At 43.7% G+C, this 24,776-nt stretch overlaps 1 protein-coding gene across 5 annotated transcripts in view; it reads right to left on the bottom strand.

Moving 5' to 3' along the window:
• The window catches only part of DOCK5 (dedicator of cytokinesis 5), a 261,149-nt gene that overhangs the window by 226,910 nt on the left and 9,463 nt on the right, over positions 1-24,776 (bottom strand). For 2 of the 5 annotated variants that reach the window (XR_014060920.1, XM_081516237.1), the window contains exon 2: positions 19,836-19,924. The exons of the other annotated variants lie outside the window; for them this stretch is intronic. Coding sequence is in view for 1 of the 2 variants with exons in the window: in XM_081516237.1 (XP_081372363.1) it covers positions 19,836-19,854 (19 nt within the window). In the remaining variant the exon portion in view is untranslated. The remainder of the gene's footprint in view (positions 1-19,835; positions 19,925-24,776) is intronic. 5 annotated transcript variants of the gene reach the window in all.

Raw genomic sequence — 24,776 nt, 5'->3', positions numbered from 1 at the left:
CTCCACCAACACATCCCACTCAGGCACCCAAGCTTGATTTCCATTACTTGGGTCACTGGAATGACTGGCACTAGAACTTCATTATACTCTATGCCCACGATCTGGTATATTTGATACTGAGATCAACAGGCATAGAAGAAACAACCCAAAACTCTCAAATAAAATAATCCCACTGATCAGGACCAGCCCCATGAGCAGTAAGTTCAGAAACCTGATGGTGACCCAAACACCTAACTTTGACTGCTCCTTTTTAAGAAGCCCATAAGTCTGTGACAGCCTAGAGGGTTGGGATGGGAGGTGGGAGGGAGGCTTAAAAGGGAGGGGATCTATGTATACTTTTAGCTGATACACGTTGTTGTACAGCAGAAACAAACACAATACTGCAAAGCAATTATCCTCCAATTAAAAAAAAAAAGAAAACACTTTAAATACCAATAAGTGAATAAAATTTTTAAAAAAATGGAGAAGGAAATGGCAGCCCACTCCAGTATCCTTGCCTGGAAAAGTCCATGCACAGAAGAGCCTGGCAGACTGCAGTCCATGGGGTTACATGGCTAAGCACACATGCATTAGAGTGAAGGGAGCTGGGTTGGTAGCAATAAACTGGTAGAACTAAAAAAATAAATAAAAAATTTTTTTAAGAAGATGCCCATTATTTAGGAGCCCAAGATCAATTAGTTGTTTTAAACACAAAAGAATTTCAAAGATCCCCTCTCAATTATTGTATTATGTGTGTATGCATAGACTGATTCCAGGCTTTGAAAGATTAAGAAAAATCTGAGATGTTATTTTTAATAACTTAATATAGAAATTATAAGCTTTTACACCATCCAAATTGGGGGAAGTGATATCAAAATTAGGAGTTGTCATTTTCCATTACTGTGAATTCTTTAACAATAGGACAATATTGCTCTAATAAATAGTCCCTTTATGATTTAACAAACAAACAAAGGCCCGTGTTCCAATGTTATACACTGTAGTCAGAGACGACAGCTGCCAAAAATAGAAATAAAGTCCAAGAGACTGCTGAGTAGGTTGCAAATTGCTCTCCTCTTGGGAGGAACAATTCCTTTCTCCCCTATCTTTGCACTGTTCCTCCCTCAAAACGAATTACTACCAGAATACATCCTATGTAAGTGGCCATGGAGATCCTAGCCAGGACCTGATAATGGGCTGGGTGCTGAGGGAGGGCCTGGAGGAAGCAATTTCTGCACTCCAAGAACTGAAATATCACCGCTCTCTCCTCAGTGTTGATGGATCCAGGACACAGGAGAAAAGAAACCTCCCCAATCCACACACAGTGACTCTTGTTTTGTTCAAAGGTGCTTGGTTCCCACAGAATACTTTGACCACCATGTCACTCTAGCTTATCCATATTTTAAAGCTGAAATCAAACGCTGCACCCAAATTCCCCTCGCTTTTCAAGCAGACACCAAGAGTCCAGCTGAACCACTGTGAGGGCACTCTCTGGTCTGAAGAACCACATGCAACATGCAGAGGATGAATCTTTCTCAGAAACAGCGTCCAGGATTTCCCCAGCTCGACAGATCCCCTTCACAGATCATGTCCCTTCCTTCAAAGACTCATTGGGTGACGCACAGGAGAAACATGTCCAGCCGGAATCACAGGAAGTCTTTCTTTCCAGTCACCAACTTGCTGCTGTTGAGAGACAATGTGGAGTTGTCCAGTGAAGGACAAAACCAAGTTGGGGGGACTTCCCTGATGGTTGAGTGGCTAAGACTCCACATGCCCAATGCAGGGGGCCCAGGTTCAATCCCTTGTCAGGGAACTAGATCCGGCATGCTGCAACTAAGACCCAGTGCAGCCAAATACATAGATGTGTGTATGCGTTAGTTGCTCAGTCATGTCAAACTCTTTGTGACCCCATGGACTGTAGCCCTCCAGGCTTCTGTCCCCGGAATTCTTCAGGCAAGCATACTGGAGTGCATTGCCATTCCCTTCTCCAGAGGAACTTCCCAACCCAGGGATTGAACCCTGGTCTCCTGCATCACAGGTCGATTCTCTGATATATAAATAAATATATTTAAAAGTCAAGTTGGGGGTTGGACACCGATTTAAGGCAGCCCACTCTGGTTCTCGGTGCCGTATCACCGGCTCAGCCAGGTGGCCTGTGAGAGATGGGGCCTCTCCCCTAGGTCACAGCCCAATGTCCCGTTCATCTCTGTCCCCTTCAAACACATACAGAACAAGTGGAAGGACACCAGCTGACTAACATCCACTGAATGGACAGGACCTGCTATCACTAAGAAAAGAGGGGTGAGGGGCCAGCATTCACCACAGGCTCTAAGACAGGGGTCCCCAACCCCCTGGGCCATTGACTGATCCATGGCCTTGTTAGGAACCAGGCTGCACAGCAGGTGGTGAGCAGCAGGCAAGGGAACAAAGCTTCATCTGTATTTACAGCCACTCCCCATCACTCACATTACCACCTGAGCTCTACCTCCTGTCAGATCAGCGGAGGCATTAGATTCTCACGCGTGCTAAGTTGCTTCAGTCATGTCTGACTCACTGCAACCCTATGGACTAAGCCCACCAGCCATAGGAGACCCTATGGCTCCTCTGTCCATGGGGATTCTCCAGACAAGAATACTGGAGTGGGTTGCCATGCCCTCCTCCAGGGGATCTTCCCCTAGATTCTCATAGGAGCACAATAAATATAATACACTTGAATCATCCCGAAACCATCTCCTCCAACCCTGGTCCGTGGGAAAATTGTCTTCCACAAAACTGGTCCCTGGTGCCAAAAAGGTTGGGGACCACTGCTCTAAGGGACCAGAGAACCACCTCAGCTAAATAATCCTAAGACCAACCATGTAGGTGGGGCAGAGGCAGAGGCAGGGGCAAGGGGGGTTGACAGACTGGAAGGAGAGTTTTTCTCAGACCTTCAGACACACCTACAGCAAGAAACGTGCAAAATTAGAGATACTGACTGTGAATGTCCTACCTCTGGAAGTTGAAAAGACCAAGACGAGATTGAAATCGGGAACTACTGGATCAGAATGAAAGGTATGGTTCAGGTGTGAAAATGCCACTTCCCCTTGTAAGAGGTGTCAGAAACAGCTGCCCCATCATACTTTTGGATTACTTAACCCCAAACCACTTCCCACTCACAGGGCACACGTGAGGGTCCCAGCTCATCCTTCTACACCCGGCTGCATACCAGACTCGCCCAGAACAGAAGCCAAGCACCTGAGGTTAAAATCAAAAGAGGAATAAGCAACCCCAAGTGAAAAAGCAGTTCTCTAAATGCAGAGGGGCAGGCAGGGCAGCACACAGGACCTGGTAGCATCTTTGCTCATCCCAGCACCAGCCCCCCAGCCTAAGCATCCTAAAGGGCCTCAGAAATCTAACATCACCCAGCTTCACTGCATTCATTTTCAAGAATAAATGTGTTTGGGGACCTCCCTGGTGGTCCACTGGTTAAGACTTTGCCTTTCAGTGCAGGGGGTATGGGCTTGAATCCTGGCTGGGGAGCTAAGATCCCACATGCTGTGTGGCCAAAAAAAAAAACAACCCAAAACATAAAACAGAAGCAATGTTGTAACAAATCCAGCAGATTTTAAATATTTGCCACATTAAAAAAATTTTTAAAGAATAAATGTGTTTACGATGTCAGGATTATAATGCCTATAATTCTGGATGTCCATCTCATTTGCTTGATTTCTTCTCGTTGGATCATGGGGAGGTATTCACAGAGAAAGCTGACTCTTTCTGGAAGGCTACTTGAAAGATGCCTCTAATGAAGCCCTGATGGAGCCATGGAAAACCCAAACTGGAGATAAAAGTGAGCTCTGCCTCCCAGGTCTCCAGCATCTCACAGAAAAGCGTTCAGAAAAGAGCACAACACACTCACCACATAAAAGAGAAAGCAACACTCAGTTCTCCCAGTCAGAAGGGGGACAAACAGCCTAGAGATTATCAGCTTTGTTACATTGATGCTGTTCTAGGCAACTCCAACTTGTGTGTGAAACAAACAACTGGGTCTAGGTGAGCAGAGTGCTGAACAAGAGTCACGCCAGGGAAATTGCTGGAACACTCGCCTCCCCTCTTTTCCACACTGTCGGTTCATTTCGGGCCGGAAATAGAGAGGCCTCCCCCGCCTCTTGGGTCTGGCCCGATCCACAGGAAACTTCTCTCTTGATTAGACTCCCACTGAGCTGAGGGTTCAACTTTCCATCTTTCATTCCAACCCACACATCCCATCACTCCACTAAGGCCTAGCCAGGGGGCCACTGCAAACAAACTTGCCCACCCACATCCACTGTGGGCAATCATTGTAGGAAGTTCAGGCTAAGAGTCAACCATGCCTTTTTCTTGCAATCAAGAAATCATCCTTTGAACCACCAGGGAATACTCTCTAAACAGCAGATTAATCCTCTTTGCTTTTGGCAGTCACAGTACAGGGGTCAGTTAAACAGAGCCAAGTCCTAACGCCCTAACCTCTTGCCTGAGCACTTATGATGCTTGAAGAGGGTGTAACATTCTACCAGCCCCATCTAGATGACAGCGCTGGAAATCACACTGACCTTCCAGAACCTTCTTATTCTTGGGCTTTCCCCCAGTACAACACAAAGCGGACCCTCTCACTTGTAAGCATTGACACGAGCAAAACGAACCAGACGCTTGCTAATGACTTTGGATGAATAAGTGACAGTCACGCGACACAGCGCAATATTTCCTTTTAAAACAGACTTTCCAACTGAAATGGGATCCAGGTGTTATAGGCAGATGTGTATCCAGTCCCCTTCCCAGGTGGTACCTACGGAAGGAAGACTCAACTTAATTTGACTTTTATGTTTATTCCTTTTTCCCCACTACGATGTAAGCGCCTCCAGATCTCCAGCGCAGAGCACTTGGCCACCACATGGACAGAGCGCCAGGCTTGGCCCACAGTTGGTCCTTGAAAGCTGGCTGGACCAATAAATCAAACAATAAGGAAATAGAGTGAAGAAGGTTCAAATGCATCAGACTAAACCCCAATCAATGTTGGAGAACAAAATATTTCCTGTACAAGGTTCTGGGGATGGATTTAGATTTGGAAAATCTTAATCCCCTTGCTTACTAGGACTATTCATCAAGCTGACAGCCAGATTTTTTTCCCCTCCTGTTCTGTAATAGCTGCTTATTTGAATCATCCTTTACATGGAAGCTTTATTTCTAAAATCTTTATTAGATGACAAACTACATAGACAGCATCTCATATTTCAGAAATTCCAACCATTCTTTAAGACTCAACTCCAAAAACTGGTCACATTTATTGAGCACTTTCTTCTATGAGCCAGGAGTTTTCCCAAGTGGCTCAGTGGTAAAGAATCTGCCTGCCAATGAAGGAGATGAGGGTTCGATCCCTGGGTTGGGGAGATCCTCTGGATGAGGAAATGGCAACCCACTCCAGTATTCTTGCCTGGGAAGTCCCATCGACAGAGGAGCCTGGTGGGCTACAGTCCATGGGGTCACAAAGAGCTGGACATGACTTACCAACTGCACATGCATGCACTGTGTGCCAAACCCTTTTTGGGAAGCTCTCAGGTACTTACCCACCTTGTCTTTACAACCTCTGGGGTCTATTTTGATTTAATCCTCTATTTTTGATCTCATCCTTCACATGTGAAGAAACTGGCTTGTCTTTCCTTTAGGCCTCCTCTGTCCTCTCCAAAGGAAAGGATTCATTTCCTCTTCTGAAACCCTCTAGCACGCTGTGTGCTTCTCTTATGAAACATATATTGTCTCATGAGCATGCAACAATTGAAGAATCCTACCCTCCTACCTCACTGTCAGCTCCCTGAAAATGGGGCTACCTTCCGCCAACGGTACTAAATGAAGTGAAAGTTGCTCAGTCATGTCCGACTCTTTGCGACCTCATGGACTGTATAGTCCATGGAATTCTCTAGGCCAGAAAACTGGAGTGCGTAGCCTTTCCGTTCTCCAGGGTATCTTCCCAACCCAGGGATTGAATCCAGGTCTCCCGCGTTGCAGGCAGATTCTTTACCAGCTGAGCCACTAGGGAAGCCCTTGGTACTAAAGGCAGATCCAACAACTGCTCATCAGAATCACTCAAGATGTTTTTAAAACAAAACACAGCAGAGGCCTGGGCTTCCCTCTCTGGGGATTCTGGTCTTGGTGCTCTGCAACCTTCATCTTCAGAAGGCTGTCCAGGTGCTACCGACACCCACCAGGTTTGAGGACCACTGTCCAATTCAACAGCTCAGGACCCTGCACATTGTGGGTAATGAACAAAACGTATACAATGAATGGATGGCTAAATGAGTAACCCATTATTATGTTACTCAAGATATTTCCAGTTGTCTTCCAAGTGGATCCAGAACAAGCCACACCCAAACCCTGTCAACACTCCCAACCTACTCCTTAGCACTCTGTCCCCACCCCCTCCCCTCATACAACTCCAGCCACACTGGCCCTGTGTTTGCGTGCATGCTCAATCACATCCAACTCTTCGCAACCCCATTGATGGTAGCCCACCAGGATCCTGTCATGGGATTCTCCAGGCAAGAATACTGGAGTGGGTTGCCACGCCCTTCTCCAGGGGATCTTCCCGACCCAGGGATTGAAGCTGCATCTGCTACACTGGCAGGTGCATTCTTTACCACTGAGCTACCTGGGAAGCCCCTGGCCCTGTGTACTGATCCTCAATTGTGCCTCGCCCTCTGCCTGGAGCATTCTAGCCCTACATTTGCATGGCTTGTCCCTTCTTTTATTCAGATCTCTTCTCAAATGTCACCTCCTCAGAGAAGTGACCTCTGGTCACCCTCACTAAACCGGAGCACTCATCACCCCCATCAAAGTCCTTAATCAAAATTCTCATGGCCCTTAACACTAACTGACATTACATATATTTTTAAATGTTATTTTTATTTATTTTTAATTGGAGGATAATTACTTCATAGTATTGTGTTGGTTTCTGCCAGACATCAACAGGAATCAGCCACAGGTATGCTTCTGTTCCCTCCCTCTTGAACTTCCCTCCCACCCCCATCGCACCCCTCCAGGTTGTCACAGAGCACCAGATTTCAGCTCCCTATGTCATACAGCAAATTCCCCCTGGCTACCTATTTTACACATGGTAATGTATTTGTTTCCATGCTACTCTCTCAATTCGCCCCATCCTCTCCTTCCCTGTATTACATATACTTTAAATGTAATGTCTGGGGACTATTCTGGCAGTCCAGTGGTTAGGACTCAGTGTTTCCATGGCTGAGGGCACGGGTTCAATCCCTGGTTAGCAAACTAAAGCTCCCACATGCCCCGCAACATGGACAAATAAATAAACGAACCATCTGTTTCTTTCTGCTTAGAATGCACACATCAAGGTTACGTATGGATTCTCTGAGGAAAACGCAAGTTTCCCCTGTTGTTTAAGTCTTTTTCTATCTGCACTGTTTCAGAAGACTCCTATCTCTCATTGTGACAGAAAGGAGTGGCCTAGTTGATTTCATGGATCCCCTCCAGGATCCAAAGACCTAGAAAAAGATAGGAAAAAAGCTCAGACATCATCCAATACAGAAGGTCTTATTAACCTACAGTCAGGGAGTCCTTGAAGATGTATAAACTTTGTAAAACTGGAATTTTGTCTACATAATTTTCTGTGGCAAGAATCCACAGCCCTAAGACATGGAAGCAACCTAGGTGTCCATCAACAGATGAATGGATAAAGAAGTTGTGGTACACATATACAATGGAATACTACTCAGCCATAAAAAGGAACGCATTAGAGTCAGTTCTAACGAGGTGGATGAATCTAAAGCCTGTTATACAGAGTGAAGTAAGTCAGAAAGAGAAAAACAAATATTGTATATTAACGCATGTATATGGAATCTAGAAAAATGGTACAGATGAACCTATTTGCAGGGCAGGAATAGAGATGCAGACAGAGAACAGAACTTGTAGACAGAGCTGGGGAAGGAGATGGAAGGATGAATTGAAAGAGTAACACTGAAACATATACATTACCGCTTGTACAATAGGTAACTAGTGGGAAGCTGCTTGTACAACAGGTAACTAGTGGGAAGCTGCCGTATAACACAGGGAGTTCAACCCAGCAGTCTGTGACAACCTACAAGGGTGGGATAGGGTAGGTGGTTGAAAGGAGGTTCAAGAAGGAGGGGACATATGTATACTTATGGCTGATTCATGTTGTTGTATGGCAGAAACCAACACAACATTGTAAAACAATTACCCTCCAATTAAAAATAAAATTAAAAAAGAATCCACAACTCGCGTTGGAATTTCAAAAAAAGTCTAATTTCCTAAACAAAAAATTAAAATTCTCTCTGCAAAACCTTTGATTATGGATGAGGAAACTGAGGTTCCCCAAAGAAGCAACTTGTTCTTCAGTCATTCAGTTGTGTCCTTTTTTGTGTCAAAAAGATCTGTGTTAGAACAGACTAACTGGTGTGGCTATAACAAATAATTTCCAAATCTCAGTGACTTAGCACACTAAAAGGGTATTTCTCTTTTGTGAAAAGTCCAGTTTACATGTTCCTGACATCTCTCCTGGGCAGCTCTCCTCCCAGTGGGGACTCAGGGATCCAGGCACTTTGCATTTCGCGCTTTCACCATCCTCTGTGATCTCAGAGTCCTCCACTGGATTCTCGGCAACTGGTTGGCAACAAGGGAAGAGAGAATGAGCCGAGAAACCCGTGGGATATTTCCAGAGCCAGACCTGAAAGTGTCACACAGGGCTTTCACCCACACGAATGGACCAATGCTCAGTCACTGAGCCTTGACCTGACTTTCAGGTCAGGCTGAAAGGCTTTCAAGAGGCTAGAAAATGCATCTTCCTATATGTCCAAGGAAAAAAAAAAAGGATTTGGTGACTACCTAGCCACTCTCTACTTCAATCACATAATCCACTGTTTTCCAAACTTCAGTCATTCCCAAATAACCTTTGTGGGTTTTGCTATATGTGTATCAGCTGCATTATTATTTAACTAGTGCTTTTCTAGAAGTTGACTCACTTTAATAGTTAAATACATTTATTTTAAAAGGCAACTTGGCCACTATAGTGAGTGGAAAAGTAGTATCTCTTCCCATAGATAGAATGCAGCCGTAAAAAGAAAAACAATTACAAAACACTCTTAATTTAGTTAAGGACCGTTTCTTGCTAGGCTTCCCTCATAGCTCAGTTGGTAGAGGATCTGCCTGTAATGTGGGAGACCTGGGTTCAATCCCTGGATTGGGAAGATCCCCTGGAGAAAGGAAAGGCTACCCACTCAAGTATTCCGGCGCAGAGAATTCCATGGACTGTATAGTCCATGGGGTCACGAAGAGTCACAACTGAATGAACTTCACTTTCACTTTTCACTTTCTTGCTAGAGGCACTGAACTGAGGTTTGCTTTGTTGTTGTTCAGTCACTAAGGCGTGTCTGATTCTTTGCAACCCCATGGACTGCAGCACACCAGGCTTCTCTGTCCTTTACGATCTCCCAGAGTTTGCTCCAATTCATGTCCATTGAGTCAGTGATGCTATCTAACCATCTCATCTTCTGCTGCCCTCTTCTTATATAAGATCAAATGGCTGGTGAGCGACAGTTCTAAGAAGAATCCACATTTGTCGATTCCCAAGCAGTCCCCTGCCCCTTCCCCAACGCAATGTTCCCACAGAAAGAGAGGACCCAGCCCTCACAAGACCAGACTACCATTCTGGACCACTGGACTTTCAGAGTAGCTCCTCTCATGACTAAGCTTCCGGGCAAAAACAATGAAGGATGCCTTCCCCTTCCTAACAACTTCATTATTCACAAATTTGCTTGTGGTAAGGACCAATGGGGGGAAGGCTCAAAATTGCCCCAAGCCTCTTTCAAATGGCATTTCATACAAGGCAGTACAAGGCAGCGTCACATACCCTCACCAGATGCCCTCAGCAAATAAAGAACTCCTTTTCCTTTCCTACTAATGGCTCAAATTTTCCCATGATTTTCTATAATGATGAGCGCCAATGAAAATCACCCCCATCACATGTTCCATTGGCTATTCTTTCAACAGCATGGCTTCCAAACCAGCTTTGCTGGAATGAAAAAAATAATATCCACCAAGCCATTTGCAGCGAGTGCAGAGAGGGAGGGCATGCAAAAAAATAAAAGGGCAAGGGCACACAGTAACGTCCATCTGAAGCACACGATCTGTCTGCTACTCTTAAGGGATTTGCTATATTCACAAAAAACTCTTCAAAGTACTCTGGGACGCCATATAAATTTTTCCAGTTAGGTCATTGCATTGAAAGGAGCAGAGACACTCTTACGTTACCCCAGGAAAGTCTGTTTTAGACCTGGAATTGGAAAGCTTCTCAGAACAAGGACGGCTCAAGGCCCTGGATTCCGCCTCCTCATCTCACCCCCAACAGGCTGGAGGGTTTCACTCCATGTCTGTTTCCTTCTATCCATCAGCTTCCTCAGTTTCCGTGTGGTTTTTCCATTCATAACTTTGGCTGCCTTGTGACTTCAGTCGGCCACGGATTCAACTCTCTCAAACAACATCCTTTGAGCATTCACCTCTATAACAAAACATTTCCTGGGCTTCCTTCATCCAAATTCTCAAGACAGGGAATCTGATTGACTCAACTTACGTCTTCGCGGCAAGATCTATGTCATTGTCCTGACTATGGAAGGGTCTCCCTGGGGTGGTGGGCCCACCATGCGCCAATCAGCATGGCCATGGAAGTCGGACGTGGGATAAAACTGACTACCTAGGCCTTCCCCAGGTCTTCTGTAGGGGCTGTACCTAGACAGGTAGAGGAATGTCACACAGGCACTAAAGCAAACTGTCCAACCATGTGCTGGGACTGGCATGCAAGAGACAGCTGTTAAATTTTCCGGAATTTTGAGAGCTATTTGGTAATCCACAGGTAGCTGAAAATAGGCCACAGACATTGGCAAATGCCACAAATTGGGGGTTCTTTTGGTTTTCCTAAAGAGCTCATTTGGGAGCACACCACTGCAGCATTAATGGTTAAAGGGGAAGAAGAAAAAAATCAAGGTAAACACGGTTCCCCAACAATCTGACATCATCTATGTTGTTTCCCTCTTTTCTTCCCCCAACCTTCACTCCAGCCAGAATGGACAGCTTGCTCATCCGCCACCTGCCACAAGGACCTGCCTTACAGCCAGTGCTCATGCTAAAGCCACATCCCAGCCCACCCAAGTGACAATGTCAATCTCTGTCAGGTTCAACTTCCTCCCTGAAGCCTACTTTGTTCCCTCTATTAGAACAGCCTCTGCTTCCCCAACTCCTGGAACCCAAAGTATATATCTCTGCATCCTTTTCACATTCAAGCCTTTTACTAGCGTCATTCCTGGCTTCATACATTGGGGTCCTTTAATTCATTACAAACTTCCCAAGAAGGGATCTATGTCCACTTCTCTGGGTCCTTCCAAGGGCCAGCCACATAACTGCTCCTCAGTTAACTAGCCTACCTAGTAAGCACATGGTAAACGAATACAGAACACTTATTTCCACAAGTCTGCCACTTACAATTCTAGGCCTGCTAATCCACCAGCTCTCCCAACAGATCTGAGCCCTGACAACTGAATCAGCAACAAGAGGATTCAGCCTGGAAGGCGGCCAAAGGCGTGGTTCGCCCATGTGTGTGAATTACATTCGCTAGATCCAAAGGCTTGTAAGAGAAGGGAAAAGTTAGGCATTAAACACGAGGATTAAACTTTGATCTGACAACATCAAGAGTCACACTTCAAGCCACATTCAAACTGGCCCCCATCCCCCAGTTAACCTCATTTCCCTTAAGTCTTTGGGAAAGATGACTGGGAGCATTAAGGGGGGAAAAAATCTCAGAACTAGGAACCAGATGAACAAGATCACAAGTTCTCCACTGTCAAGTGGAGAACATTAGTCCTTCATGTCATGGATCACTTAACAGCCTGAAGAGTATATACAAGCTGCCAAGAAGTTAGAGGGAAAACTATTCGATTACAAGTGGCATGTGAAGAAAAAGGCCAGGAAGAAACCGGCTTCCTTGCCCCAAAGCTTTGTCTGGCCAAAGCCTCCTGAGTAAGTCTCTAGGGAGAAAATTCAATGGCATGTCACCTTTGGATCATGGCGTTTTGGGGTCTGTGAATGTGGCCTTACTGGCAACGCTTAGTTTGCAGAAATATTCAAAAATTAAAAATTCTTCATACTCTGAGAATCTGGAAGGTAGAAAATAGTATCTCTAGTCTACAGATGGAAAAACTAAGCTAAAGAAGGGCAAGTCAGTTGACTGTAACAGACACCAAAACACAAACCCAGTTCAAAATCCTGGTATCAGTACCTCTCTGATTCATTCCACTCATCATGCTGACAAACCCTAAGTGCCCCAGAATACAAAAAACCAAGTGATTTCTGTGGAATGGATAATTCCTGGAGCTTAATCCAAACACATGGTATGAAAAATACTTAAAAAAAAAATTCTCAGGGACTTCCCTGGTGATTCAGTGGTTAAGATTTCACCTTCCACTGCAGGGGGTGTGACTTCAATTCCTGGTTGGGTAGTTAAGATCCCACATGCCTCCTGGCCACAAAACCAAAACAAAAAACAGAAGCAATAATGTAACAAACTCAGTAAAGACTTTAAAAATGGTCCACATCAAAAAAAAAAAAAAAGTCCTAAAAAAAATTCTCAGAAGTCAGACAAAAGAACATGGTAGAGTGACCATTTCAAGCAAGGAAACAAAGCCCTCTAATCTTCCCCAAGTATAAAAACCCTGTCACTCCAGGCTGCTGATAAAAGCAAGAAGATAACGACATATTATGGCGGAACACATGTTTTGTTTTAGATATCATGTATATTTCCTCCATCTGTCCTTTCTTGATACTAGCAGTTTAAGGAAGATAGGACTACAGAGATGCTGTATTTTCCCTAAGACTTCATTGCTGCTGTTGTTTAGTCACTAAGTTGTGTCTGACTCTTTTGTGACTCCATGGACTGTAGCCCAACAGGGTCCTCTGTCCATGGGATTTCCCAGGCAAGAATACTGGAGTGGGTTGTCATTTCCTCCTCCAGGGGATCTTCCCAACCCAGGGATCAAACTGGAGTCTCCTGCATTACAGGTAGATTCTTTACCACTGAGCCAACAGGGAAGCCTCATCAACATGGAATTTTGTCCCCTGAGATCTAAAAGAAATCGACCTAGAAGTAAAGTGAACAAATGAGAGCAAAAGTCCACCTGTCCAGATGTCCTCCCCTAACACATGCTGATCTGATCCTTAAACATTTAGTCTTCTGGGGGTACTTTCCTTGGTGATCTGGTGGTTAAGACTCTGCTCTCCCAATGCAGGGGGCCTGGTTGGTTCCCTGGTCAGGGAACTAGATCCCACATACTGCAAGTAAAGATCCCATGTGCTGCAACTAAAACTCGGTACAGCCAAGTTTTTTTTTTAAGTGTGTTTATAGTTTGTTGTTTTTTTTTTTAATTTAGTCCTTTGGGCAACAAATGAGGAGCTCTCCATTTTCCTGGTCTAAAATTGGCATTAAATCAGAAACAAACCACCACCCATAGAGAAAGGTGATGGGAATACAGTTTGCTTCAAGGAGTGGGCCATCTGCTTCTGAAGTAAGTCCTGTTGTCACATCTGAATGGAGCAAGCAGGCTTCTATCTAATTCAGGAAAGAAAATAAGCAGCAGATTCAAAGTTTCCAAGGCTCTTGGCTTCAGTCAGAGCTGGGACATGAAAAGAATTCTTCTACAGACTCAAAAGCATTTATGAATTTGTGAGCTTACAAAGAGACCTCCGTGAAGCTATCAAGCTGTTTGAAAACAAGCTTGAGTGACAGTCCTGATGTTGCCAAAGAAGCAGTGGGAAACAGCTTCTCCCAGGGCATGACAAGTTCTTGAAAAATGACTCCAGGGATTTCCCTGGTGGACCAGTGGTTAAGAACCTGCCTTCCAATGCAGGGGCCTTGGGTTTTATCCCTGGGCGGGGAACTAAAATCCCACAGGCTGCGGGGCAATTAAGCCCACAAAGGGCAACCACTGAGCTCACGCTCAGGAACTAGAGAAGCCCAGATGCTGCAGAGCAGAACCCACATGCTACAATAAAGACCTAGGGCAACCAAGGTTTTTTAAAAAATGACTCCAGCGTATTCTAACGCAAACAACTCTTGACTTAGGTTAGGTACCTGGCTTCCTTAAAGAAGACTACAGGCCCACAAGATAATCATTCAAGAGTCTGTCCTCAATGGATTCCTATTTTCAGATTCTATAATAATCCGTGTGGTAGGACCAGAAATGGGTAGCCTAGGGCTATTGGTCATAAATGTCTCTGATGTCATCAGACTAGAGATGGCATATACTGTGGCACTCTGTCAGGCCAAAGTAAAGGAAATCAGCCTGCGTGAAGCCCTATTTACTCTATGGATTTCCTATACATTCCTCATCTTATGTTAATACAATCCTCACAATCATCCCATGAGCCCCGGAATGTAAGAGATGCTCAGAGAAAAGTCACAGGGGGTGAAGATTCAAATTCCAATTGACCTGACTCAAAAGATTCATGAGTGAGTGAGTGAGTGAGTGAATGAGTGAAAGTCGCTCAGTCGTGTCCGAGTCTTTGCGACCCCATGGACTATAGAGTCCATGGAATTCTCCAGGCCAGAATACTGGAGTGGGTAGCCTTTCCCTTCTCCAGGGGATCTTCCCAACCCAAGGATCGAACCCAGGTCTCCCACATTGTGGGCAGGTTCTTTACCAGCTGAGCCACAAGGGAAGCCATGTTAACACATTAATGACCAGGGGATTTCTGCACAAACTAACACCTGTGGCATTAATACATCTCTGGTTAATAATGTGTTAATGAGTCCAGTTAATTATGTGTGAAGTTATTTATACGTCTTAGGGTCCCAGACTATTCAGAGCCAGTAAGAGAGGGCCACCTAAAAGTGGAGAGAATTCCCTGGCAGTCCAGTAGTTAGGGCTTGACGCTTTCACTGCCACGGCCCAGGTTCAATTCCTGGTCAGGGAACTAAGCAAGCCATGCGGCATGGCCAAAAGATAATAAAAATAATTATTAAAAAAGTACAGGGACAGAGACAAAAGTCCCATCACCCAGAGACCCCCAAGAATTCAACCATGTTCTATGGAGAGTCTTGCAAGACTAGGCAAGTATACATAAGGGTTTTGAAATTGGAAATATACTAGAAACTAGTGTGGACCTTTGAAGATGAGCTGAGAGAGAATCAACCTTCCCCACTGAGGAATCAAGTCAGCTCAGCAAACAAGGGCACGTGACTGCCAGGCCAGCCTACTGTGCGGCAGGCTCCCACCCAGCCAACTTTCAGATAATGATTGTGTACTGCCCACTGTACCAGGAAGTGTGCTAATCTTGTTCCTACCTTCTCACTTGGCTGACAGCCTTCTATGACTTCACAGACGCAGAGAAGAATAAAAGTTAGCAGGTGTGGAGTTCAAAATTCCAAACCACAAGAAGCTGCTCTCCAAAACTTCACTCTGCAACAGTGGCTTTTGCCTCTACCTGGACGTTTCTCATGGTAACTAAGCATGGCTTGGCCACAAGGCAGAAACATGGTCTGCAAGGCTGTCAACAGTAACCAGGGTTCTAATGTCAGCTTACTATCCCTGACCAGATCAACATCTGCATCCCAGCTGTTTTCAATAACTCAGAACACAATTTTTTTTAAAGGTGTATCATATTAGTGATGCTGTTTGACAACAGAAATAATATATAAATGTTCTGCTTCATTCATTAAATACTTTATTCTATACAATGCAAGACCAAGTATGGTGTACGCCCCAGGATGTCCACTATCTTATCAAAATAAAAGTGACGTCATAATTAATTGTCTTCCAATGGATAGAGGAGTCAAAGTCTGAGACGAATGGTTTATCCACCATAAAACAGCCATTCAGATCCTAAAGACAACCAGCAGATCAAAATGAGGTGTGATTCCATGAGTTTTGAATTTCAGGATTATAAAGAGATGAGACTAGGATAAACATGAAAATTCCATTTCGTCCTTAACTGAAGCAAAATCTTGGATTTGGTTTTGATGATCAGCAAAGAGAGAGAGTGTGTCGTAAGTCATTAACTGAACGGAAGAAAGCAAAGTGTATTAAGTTACAGACAGTCATCAAGAATAGAGGAATAGAGGTCATCAAGTTAGATTTTTTGCTACAATACTCAAAAGTCAGCAGTTTGAGATAGAGGGTGGAAGGCCAACTTACTATACCCAGACAAGACATCCTGTGTGACTTGGGCCAACCACCAAAATAAGTCTGTGTCAGTTGCTGGATCTCTAAAGCACAGGCAACAACAGCTACCACCTTTAGCTCACAAATTACATTAATAAAAATAGGAATGTTAGCTCAATTTTTTTTAAAAATTGGTAATTCATTCACATTGCACAAACTTAACAAGGTATAAAATATTCCATAAAAACCCTCTATATTCAGTCTACCATTCTCTTCCAAGAAATAATTAATGGACAATCTCATATATACTTTTGGAAATAATAATCTAGCATTGGCTTCCCTGGTGGCTCAGTCAGTAAAGCATCTGCCTACAATGGAGGAGACCCAGGTTCAACCCCTGGGTTGGGAAGATCCCCTGAAGAAGGAAATGGCAACCCACTCCAGCATCCTTGCCTGGGAAATCCCACAGACAGAGGAGCCTGGTAGGCTACAGTCCATGGGGTCGCAAAAAGTTGGACACAGCTTATTGACTAAACCACTACCACTGACAAGCGCACACTGACACGTGCTTTTCTTCATCTATTGTGTTCACTGTCTAGAACAGTGCCTGACACAGAGTGGGTACATACCCGTTTAATGAATGAAATTAATACTATATACACTTTTTGTATCCTGCCTCTTTACTCAAATATATCTTGGAAATAAGCCCATACTAAAGAGCTACCTCATTCTTTCAAATTTTTAAAATTTAAGCATAATACACATATAGAAATTGCAGATACATGTACATCTCACTAAATTTTCATAAACTGAGTAACACCTGCCTAACCAGTACCCAGACCAAGAGGCAGAACAAACATAGCCAATAACCTGAATGTCCTCACCAACCACCATTACAGCACAACTACCACCCTTTATGCTACAGACATCCAGGGTAACCACGATCCTCTCTTCTAGAGACAGTTAGCATTGCCTGCATAGGTATTGACAAACTGAGTAACATGGTACAGACTGTTTCCTGTTTGCCTGCTTTCACTTAGCCTTATGTTTATGAGATTTATCTGTATTTTTGTGTGTCCATGTCACTCACTCATTCTCATGGTCTCATCGTACTTCCTGGCATGAGGATAGCAAAGCTGATGACCCATTCAATGGCTGATGGACATATGCATGGTTTCCAATTGGGGGCCATTTTGAATAGTGGACTAACAATCTTCTACGCAAGTCTTTTTGCGGAAACTTTTCACTTCCCTAAGAGTAAACTGCTGAGTCATAGGGCAGGTGCACGTCTTACTTTACCAGAAACTATTAAACAGCTTTCCAAAATGGCTGTACCAATCTATACTTTAACTAGTGCACAAGGCTTCCTATGGTCACACATCCTGCAAATAGCTGAAATATCTTTTTGGTTGCTGTTTATTTAGCTCTATTCGTGGGGCTGTAGATGGCTGGCACTGTGTTTACATCTCTGTGATGACAAGTGGAGATCAGCACCTTCCTAAATACTTAGTGGACATTTGGATTTCATTTTTGACCATTTTTCTATTGGATTATCGTTTTCTCTTATTGATTTGTAGTTCTTCACATATTCACAATATAAATGTCAGATATGTGTACGAGGACCATATTCTTTCCGTTCTGTGAGTTGTCTTTTTCATCTCTTAAGGGTTGCCTTTCAATTTTAATATGATTCAGTATAATCTGCTTTAGTTTTTTGTGTCCCTTTAAGAAACCTCTGACTCCAAGATCAAGATGTTCTCTAATGCCCCTTTTCTGAATGCTTTCACTGTTTTACCTTGCAGACACTAGAGTCAATTTTTTACATGACATTAAGTAGGAGTCCAGTTTATTTTTTCAATATAGATAACCAACTGACCCAGCACCATTTTTTGAAGAGATCAGCCTGTATCACTGCATGACAGTATCATCATTAGCAGACATTTTGTCACTAAGCTTTGATTCTTTTTAATGACTGTATGGTACTCCCTTATATGCATGTGTCATAAATAACAAACCACTCCCAACTGATTCCCATTTAAACTGTTTTCATGTCTTTGCTATAAATAATGCTGTACTGAATAATCCTGTCCACATACCATTCCTCACCTGTTCTAGTATATCTGTAGGACAAACTCACAGAAATGGAACTGCTAAGTCAAAAAGTGTATGCACAGAGGTTGTACCAGTTTTAATGGGATTTTCAGATCACAGTGAACTGCACACACAGTATTACTATAAGACCCAGCATAGAGAATTCCCTGGCAGTGCAGTGGTTAGGGCTCCGAGTTCTCACTACTGAGGGCCTGAGTTCAATCCCTGGTTGGAGAACTAGAACCCTATAAGTTGCACAGTGTGGCCAGAAAAATAAAGAGAAAGAGAAAAAAGATCCAGCACATTAGAACTTCAATTATATCAAAGTTCCCAACATTTTTGAGCCTCATGTGTGCTAAGTCACTTCCGTCGTGTCTGATCCTTTGCAACCCAGTGTAGCCCGCCAGGTTCCTCTGTCGGTGGCATTCTCCGGGCAAGAAAACGGAGTAGGTTGCTATTTCTTTCTCCCAGGGATCTTCCTTAGCCAGAGATCGAACTCCTGTCTCCTGCATTGGCAAGCAGATTCTTTACCACTGAACCACCAGGGAAGCCTCAGGATCCCTTTTATAAAAACAGTAAATGTTTATGCTTGTAATATCCACCGATTAAGAAAAAATATATTACCATGTAATCCACAGATACTGTGCCTCAGGACCTGAGAGACAGAAACTAAGCAAAGTGCTGTCACTCTCTGAGGGGCAACCTCCTGTGCTTAACAGTGAAGAGCAAGGGCACCTACTGCCCATGACTGTTCTGAAGGGAGCTCAAAGCCCAAAGCAGTCAGGCCAAGGAAGCTTTACTCGTCTAAAAAAACTATGTCAAAGTGTTTTCACTTCCAGGTCAGTACTATAATCATAATCCCTTAGGATCAACATGGGCTTCCCTGGTGGCTCAGATACTAAGGAACCTACTGGCAGTGCAGGAGAACCAGGTTCAATCCCCGGACCAGGACATGGCAACCCACTCCAGTATGCTTGCCTGGAGAATCCCATGGACAGAGGAGCCTGACGGGCTACAGTCCATGAAGTCCCAAAGAATTGGACACAACTGCGCAACTAACATTTCACTTACGATCAACACAGGACCCTCCCTTTCCCCATCAGCACCTTGTAAACTGCATTAACACTTGTTCTCAAACACAGCTGTAATGTCGTGAGAATGTCATGCTACTTCTGAATTTTGTGACTGACATCACGTCAACACCATGGTGATGAGGACCAAAGACACGGGACCCATTGCCAGCCTGAGACGTTGTGACCACCACAGAACCCACAGTGTGACTTCCACTTTTCAGGCTCAAACCTCGGAACACACTTCCTTCTCTGAGCTCTTCAAAAGGGGAAGGTGGTCAGCAAAAGAAACCATCAACAAAATGAAAAGACAACCAACTGAAAGGAAGAAAATATTCGCAAATCATACACCTGATCAGGGGGTTAATATTCAAACTAGGTAAAGGACTGATACAACTCAGTATCAAAAGCAAAAGAAGCAAACAATAAGATTGAAATTTGGGCAGATGATCTGAAAAGACACTCTCCCAAAGACATACAGATGGCCAAAAGGTACCTGAGAAGATGTTCAACATCAGCTGTCATCAGGGAAATGCAAACCCAAACCACAAAGGAGAGATAATCGCACACCTGTCAGAATGGCTCCTATCAAGACAAGAGATAAGTGTTAGTGAGGAAACACTTCCTGGAGAAAACAGAACATTTGTGCGCTGTTGTTGAGAATGTAATCTGGTAACTACAGACATTCCTCAAAAAATCAAAAATAGGACTATCATATGATCAAGCACAACAAATTGATGCGTCTGAACTGTGGTGTTGGAGAAGACTCTTGAGAGTCCCTTGGACTGCAAGGAGATCCAATCAGTCCATCCTAAAGGAAATCAGTCCTGAATATTCATTGGAAGGCCTGATGCTGAAGCTCCAATACTTTGGCCACCTGATAACGAAGAACAGAGTCACTGGAAAAGACCCTGATGCTGGGAAAGACTGAAGGCAGAGGAGAAGGGGACGACAGAGGATGAGATGGTTGGGTGGCATCACTGACATGATGGACATGAGTTTGAGTAGACTCCAGGAGTTGGTGATGGACAAGGAAGTCTGGTGTGCTGCAGTCCATGGGATCACAAAGAGTCGGACACAACTGAGTGACTGAACTGATGATCAAGCAATCCCACTTCTGGGCATCTGCCTGAAGGAAACAAAAACACTAACAGAAAAAGATGAAATAGCCATTAAAAAAAAGAAAAACAAGGAAATCCTGCCATTTGCAATGACATGAATGGACCTTGAGGGTATTTCACTGAGTGAAATAAGTCAGAGAGAGAAAAACAAATACTCTATATAATATTGTTTATGAATGGAATCTAAAAACAACAATATAAATACAGAGAACAGACTGGCGGCTGCCAGAGATGGGGGTGGCCAGGGTTGGGGGAGACTGGTGAAGGTGATCAAAGGTACACACTTCCAGTTATAAGATGAATAAGTCCTGGGGATGTGATGTACAGCATGGTGACTATTATATATTTATATACTGTATTGTACATTTGAAAGATGCTGAGGAAGGATATTTTTAAAGCTCTCATCAGAAAGAAACAGGGACTTCCTTAGTGGTCCAGTGGTTAAAACCTTGCAATGTATGAGATGTGGGTTCGATCCCTGGTCGGGCAGGTAAGATCCTACATACCATGGGGCAACTAAACCCACGTGCCACAGCTGGAGAGCCTGGGTGCCACAACAAAAGATCCTGAATGCAACAACTAAGACCCAATGCAGCCAAATAAATAAATACTAAATAAAATAAATAAACTTGTAACTCTGTGGGGTGACTGATGCTAACCAGATTTACTGTAGTGTTTGGTTCACAATACATACGAATATCAAGGGCTTCCCAGGTGGCACTAGTGGTAAAGAATCTGCCTGCTAATGCAGGAGATGCAAGAGATGCAAATTCGATCCCTGGGTTGGGAAGATCCCCTGAAGTAAGAAATGGCACCTCACTCCAGTATTCTTGCCTAGAAGATTCCATGGACTGAGGAGCCTGATGGGTTACAGTCCATGGGGTCGCAAAAAGTCAGACACGACTGAGCACACACATCATTATATTCTACCTCTGAAACAGAATTATATGTCAATTATATCTCAATAAAAAAAAAGTGGGGGGAGATGATTTAATAGCTGGGATCTTATTTACAACAAAACCTCCACCTAGAAAAAACCCAGGGATTACACAGCCTTCCCTGTGTGGAGAGAACTTACTCTTTCAGACCCCTTAAGTATACATGATAAAAAGGAACCTGCTTCCTCCAGAGTTATGAAGAAAAAGGAAGCAGCTAGAAGACAAGTTACGACAAGCAAGACATCTGCTACTGGCTTTGGGATTTGGGTGAAGTCATTTTATGCCTCTAGGGCATATTTTTCCAATAAAATGAGGTGTTAGCCAAGAGGTGATACATACACAATCTAGCCCTGAATAGTTCATGATCCTATACAAAAAGCGCAAAGCAGTTACATTTCTATGACTGAGACTTATGACTTACTCTTATAACTGGTTTCTGGCAGGAAGGCTGGCGTGTCAGAGTCCTCTGGTTCCAGGCTCACAGGAAGTACAGAGTATCCTGCCCCAGGTATACACAGGTAACAAGCCAGTCAGAGGGATGCATTCACTTTGACTGAGTCAGCAAAGAGCTATTTGCAAGAGGAAATTAACCTCTGCTGCAATTTCCTTCCCTCAAGTTTATTTTTAATTTTTATTGAAATAATAATTGATTTACAATGTTGTGTTAACTTTCAAGTGTAAAGGGATCCAGTTATACACATATACTTTTTTACATTCTCTTCCACTGATTCTTGAGAGTCCCCTGGACTGCAAAGAGATCAAACTAGTCAATCCTAAAGGAAATCAACCCTGAATATTCATTGGAAGGGTTGATGCTGAAGCTCCAATACCATGGCCACCTGATGTGAAGAGCCACTCACTGCAAAAGATGCTGATGCTGGGAAAGACTGAAGGGAACAGGAGAAGGGGGCAACAGAGGATGAGATGGTTGGATAACATTGCCATCTCAATGCACATCATTTTGTGTCTCACAGACACCAGTCTGTGAGACAGTGGAAGACAGAGGAGCCTGGCATGCTGCATGCCATGGGTGGAAAAGAGTCAGACGTGACTTACTGACTGAACAACTATTATTGGCTGTTACAAGATACTGAGTATAGATCCCTGTGTTATACAGTACCAAGTTGTTTCAAAAGACAAACAGTAAATGACCGAGATTCTCAGAGGGCATCTTGGGTGTCCAACTACTTCACCTGACGTGGACTGTCCCATGGGGCACGGACTTGTAAGGGAAGATGGCACAATCCGGAAAAGTGGATCCGTTTGAACAACCGCAGCTTTGCGATGACACAGAGGTTTGTGAAAAGACAAAGATCACTTTTGTCTCTGGCTTGGGAACCAGCTGCCAGCAATTCAGACAATCGTCTGAGTGAGCTGACGGCCGGCCCAGGCTCCAAGAGGCCATGGCCTGGACATCACTTGGAAAAATTAAATTAACACAAGCACCCTCTGCTTTTCCTCACCCAAATCTCTATCTCAAAAGTATTCTCAGCTTGATCTCAAAAGCACTTTTTTTAAGCTTAAAAATAAAACCCCATTATTCCTGCTTATCAACCAAGGTCAAAGGACTCCTGAAGGATTTATAATAGACTTTAATGTCCACACACAGCAGACATTTCATGGGTGATTCACCTACTTGATGAGGGAGAAACTATTTTTTCCTCCTTTGAAATATTTAGTGAAAAACAAACTACACGACCATAGTCAAGTTCTTGGGCCAGAGATCAGGATCAAATTCTATTACCTATAGAATAGACCAACACTCTGTAACTCTATTACAACTCATTTCAAAGAACTGAAATGACTTAAAAGAGATTCTGACTTATATTCCTCTTCTTATTCTTTTGAGAGTACTAAAATATTTTACATGTGTAAAGTTATTGTGTTATTACATTGGGTATTGCTGGGAAATAACTAGAAGCTGGAAAATGTCTCCTTTATGGAAAAAAAATCCCAAAGAAAGGCAATGCCAAAGCATGTTCAAACTATCGCACAATTACATTCATCTCACACACTAGCAAAGTAATGCTCAAAATTCTCCAAGCCAGGCTTCAACAGTACATGCACTGTGAACTTCCAGATGTTTAAGCTAGATTTAGAAAAGGCAGAGAAACCAGAGATCAAATTGCCAGCATCCATTGGATCATAGAAAAAGCAAGAGAGTTCTAGAAAAAGCCTTTAACTGTGTGGATCACAACAAACTGTGGAAAATTCTTCAAGAGATGGGAATATCAGACCACTTGACCTCCCTCCTGAGAAATCTGTATGCAGGTCAAGAAGCAACAGTTAGAATCCGGGCATGGAGCAACAGACTGGTTCAAAATTGGGAAAGGAGTACGTCAAGGCTGTATAATGTCACCCTGCTTATTTAACTTATATGCAGAGTACATCATGCGAAAGGCTAGGCTGGATGAAGGACAAGCTGGAATCAAGATTGCTGGGAGAAATATCAATAACCTTAGATATGCAGATGATACATACCACCCTTACGGCAGAAAGTGAAGAACTAAAGAGCCTCTTGATGAAAGTGAAAGAGAAGAGTGAAAAAGTTGGCTTAAAGCTCAACATTCAGAAAACTAAGATCGTGGCATCCGGTCCCATCACTTCATGGCAAATAGATGGGGAAACAATGGAAACAGTGACCAACTGTATTTTTTTGGGCTCCAAAATCACTGCAGATGGTGAGTGCAGCCATGAAATTAAAAGACTTTTGCTCCTTGGAAGAAAAGCTATGACCAACCTAGACAGCAAACAGATCACCAGTCCAGGTTCGATGCATGAGACAGGGCGCTCAGGGCTGGTGCACTGGGATGACCCAGAGGGATGGGATGGAGAGGGAGGTGGGAGCGGGGTTCAGGATGGGGAACACATGTACACCCATGGCTGATTCACGTCAATGTATGGCAAAAACCACTACAATACTGTAAAATAATTAGCCTCCAATTAAAATAAATTTAAAAAAAAAAGGCAGAGACATTACTTTGCCAACAAAGGTCTGTCTAGTCAAAGCTATGGTTTTTCCAGTAGTCATGTATGGATGTGAGAGCGGGACTATAAAGAAAGCTGAGCCCTGAAGAATTGATGCTTTTGAACTGTGGTGTTGGAGAAAACTCTTGAGAGTCCCTTGGACTACAAGGAGATCCAACCAGTCCATCCTAAAGGAAATCAGTCCTGAATATTCATTGAAAGGGCTGATGCTAAAGCAGAAACTCCAATACTTTGGCCACCTGATGCAAAGAACTGACTCCTTGGAAAAGACCCTAATGCTGGGAAAGACTGAAGGCAGGAGGAGAAGGGGTCGACAGAGAATGAGATAGTTGGATGGCATCACCGACTCGATGGGCATGAGTTTGAGCAAGGTCCGGGAGTTGGTGAAGG

The sequence above is a fragment of the Giraffa tippelskirchi genome, chromosome 1 (genome assembly GCF_054371585.1).
Source record: "Giraffa tippelskirchi isolate mGirTip1 chromosome 1, T2T-mGirTip1v1.2.pri, whole genome shotgun sequence".
NCBI classification, from domain to species: Eukaryota; Metazoa; Chordata; class Mammalia; order Artiodactyla; family Giraffidae; genus Giraffa; species Giraffa tippelskirchi.
Note: the sequence above shows the minus strand (reverse complement) of the source record. Positions and strands in the feature narration are given on the sequence as shown.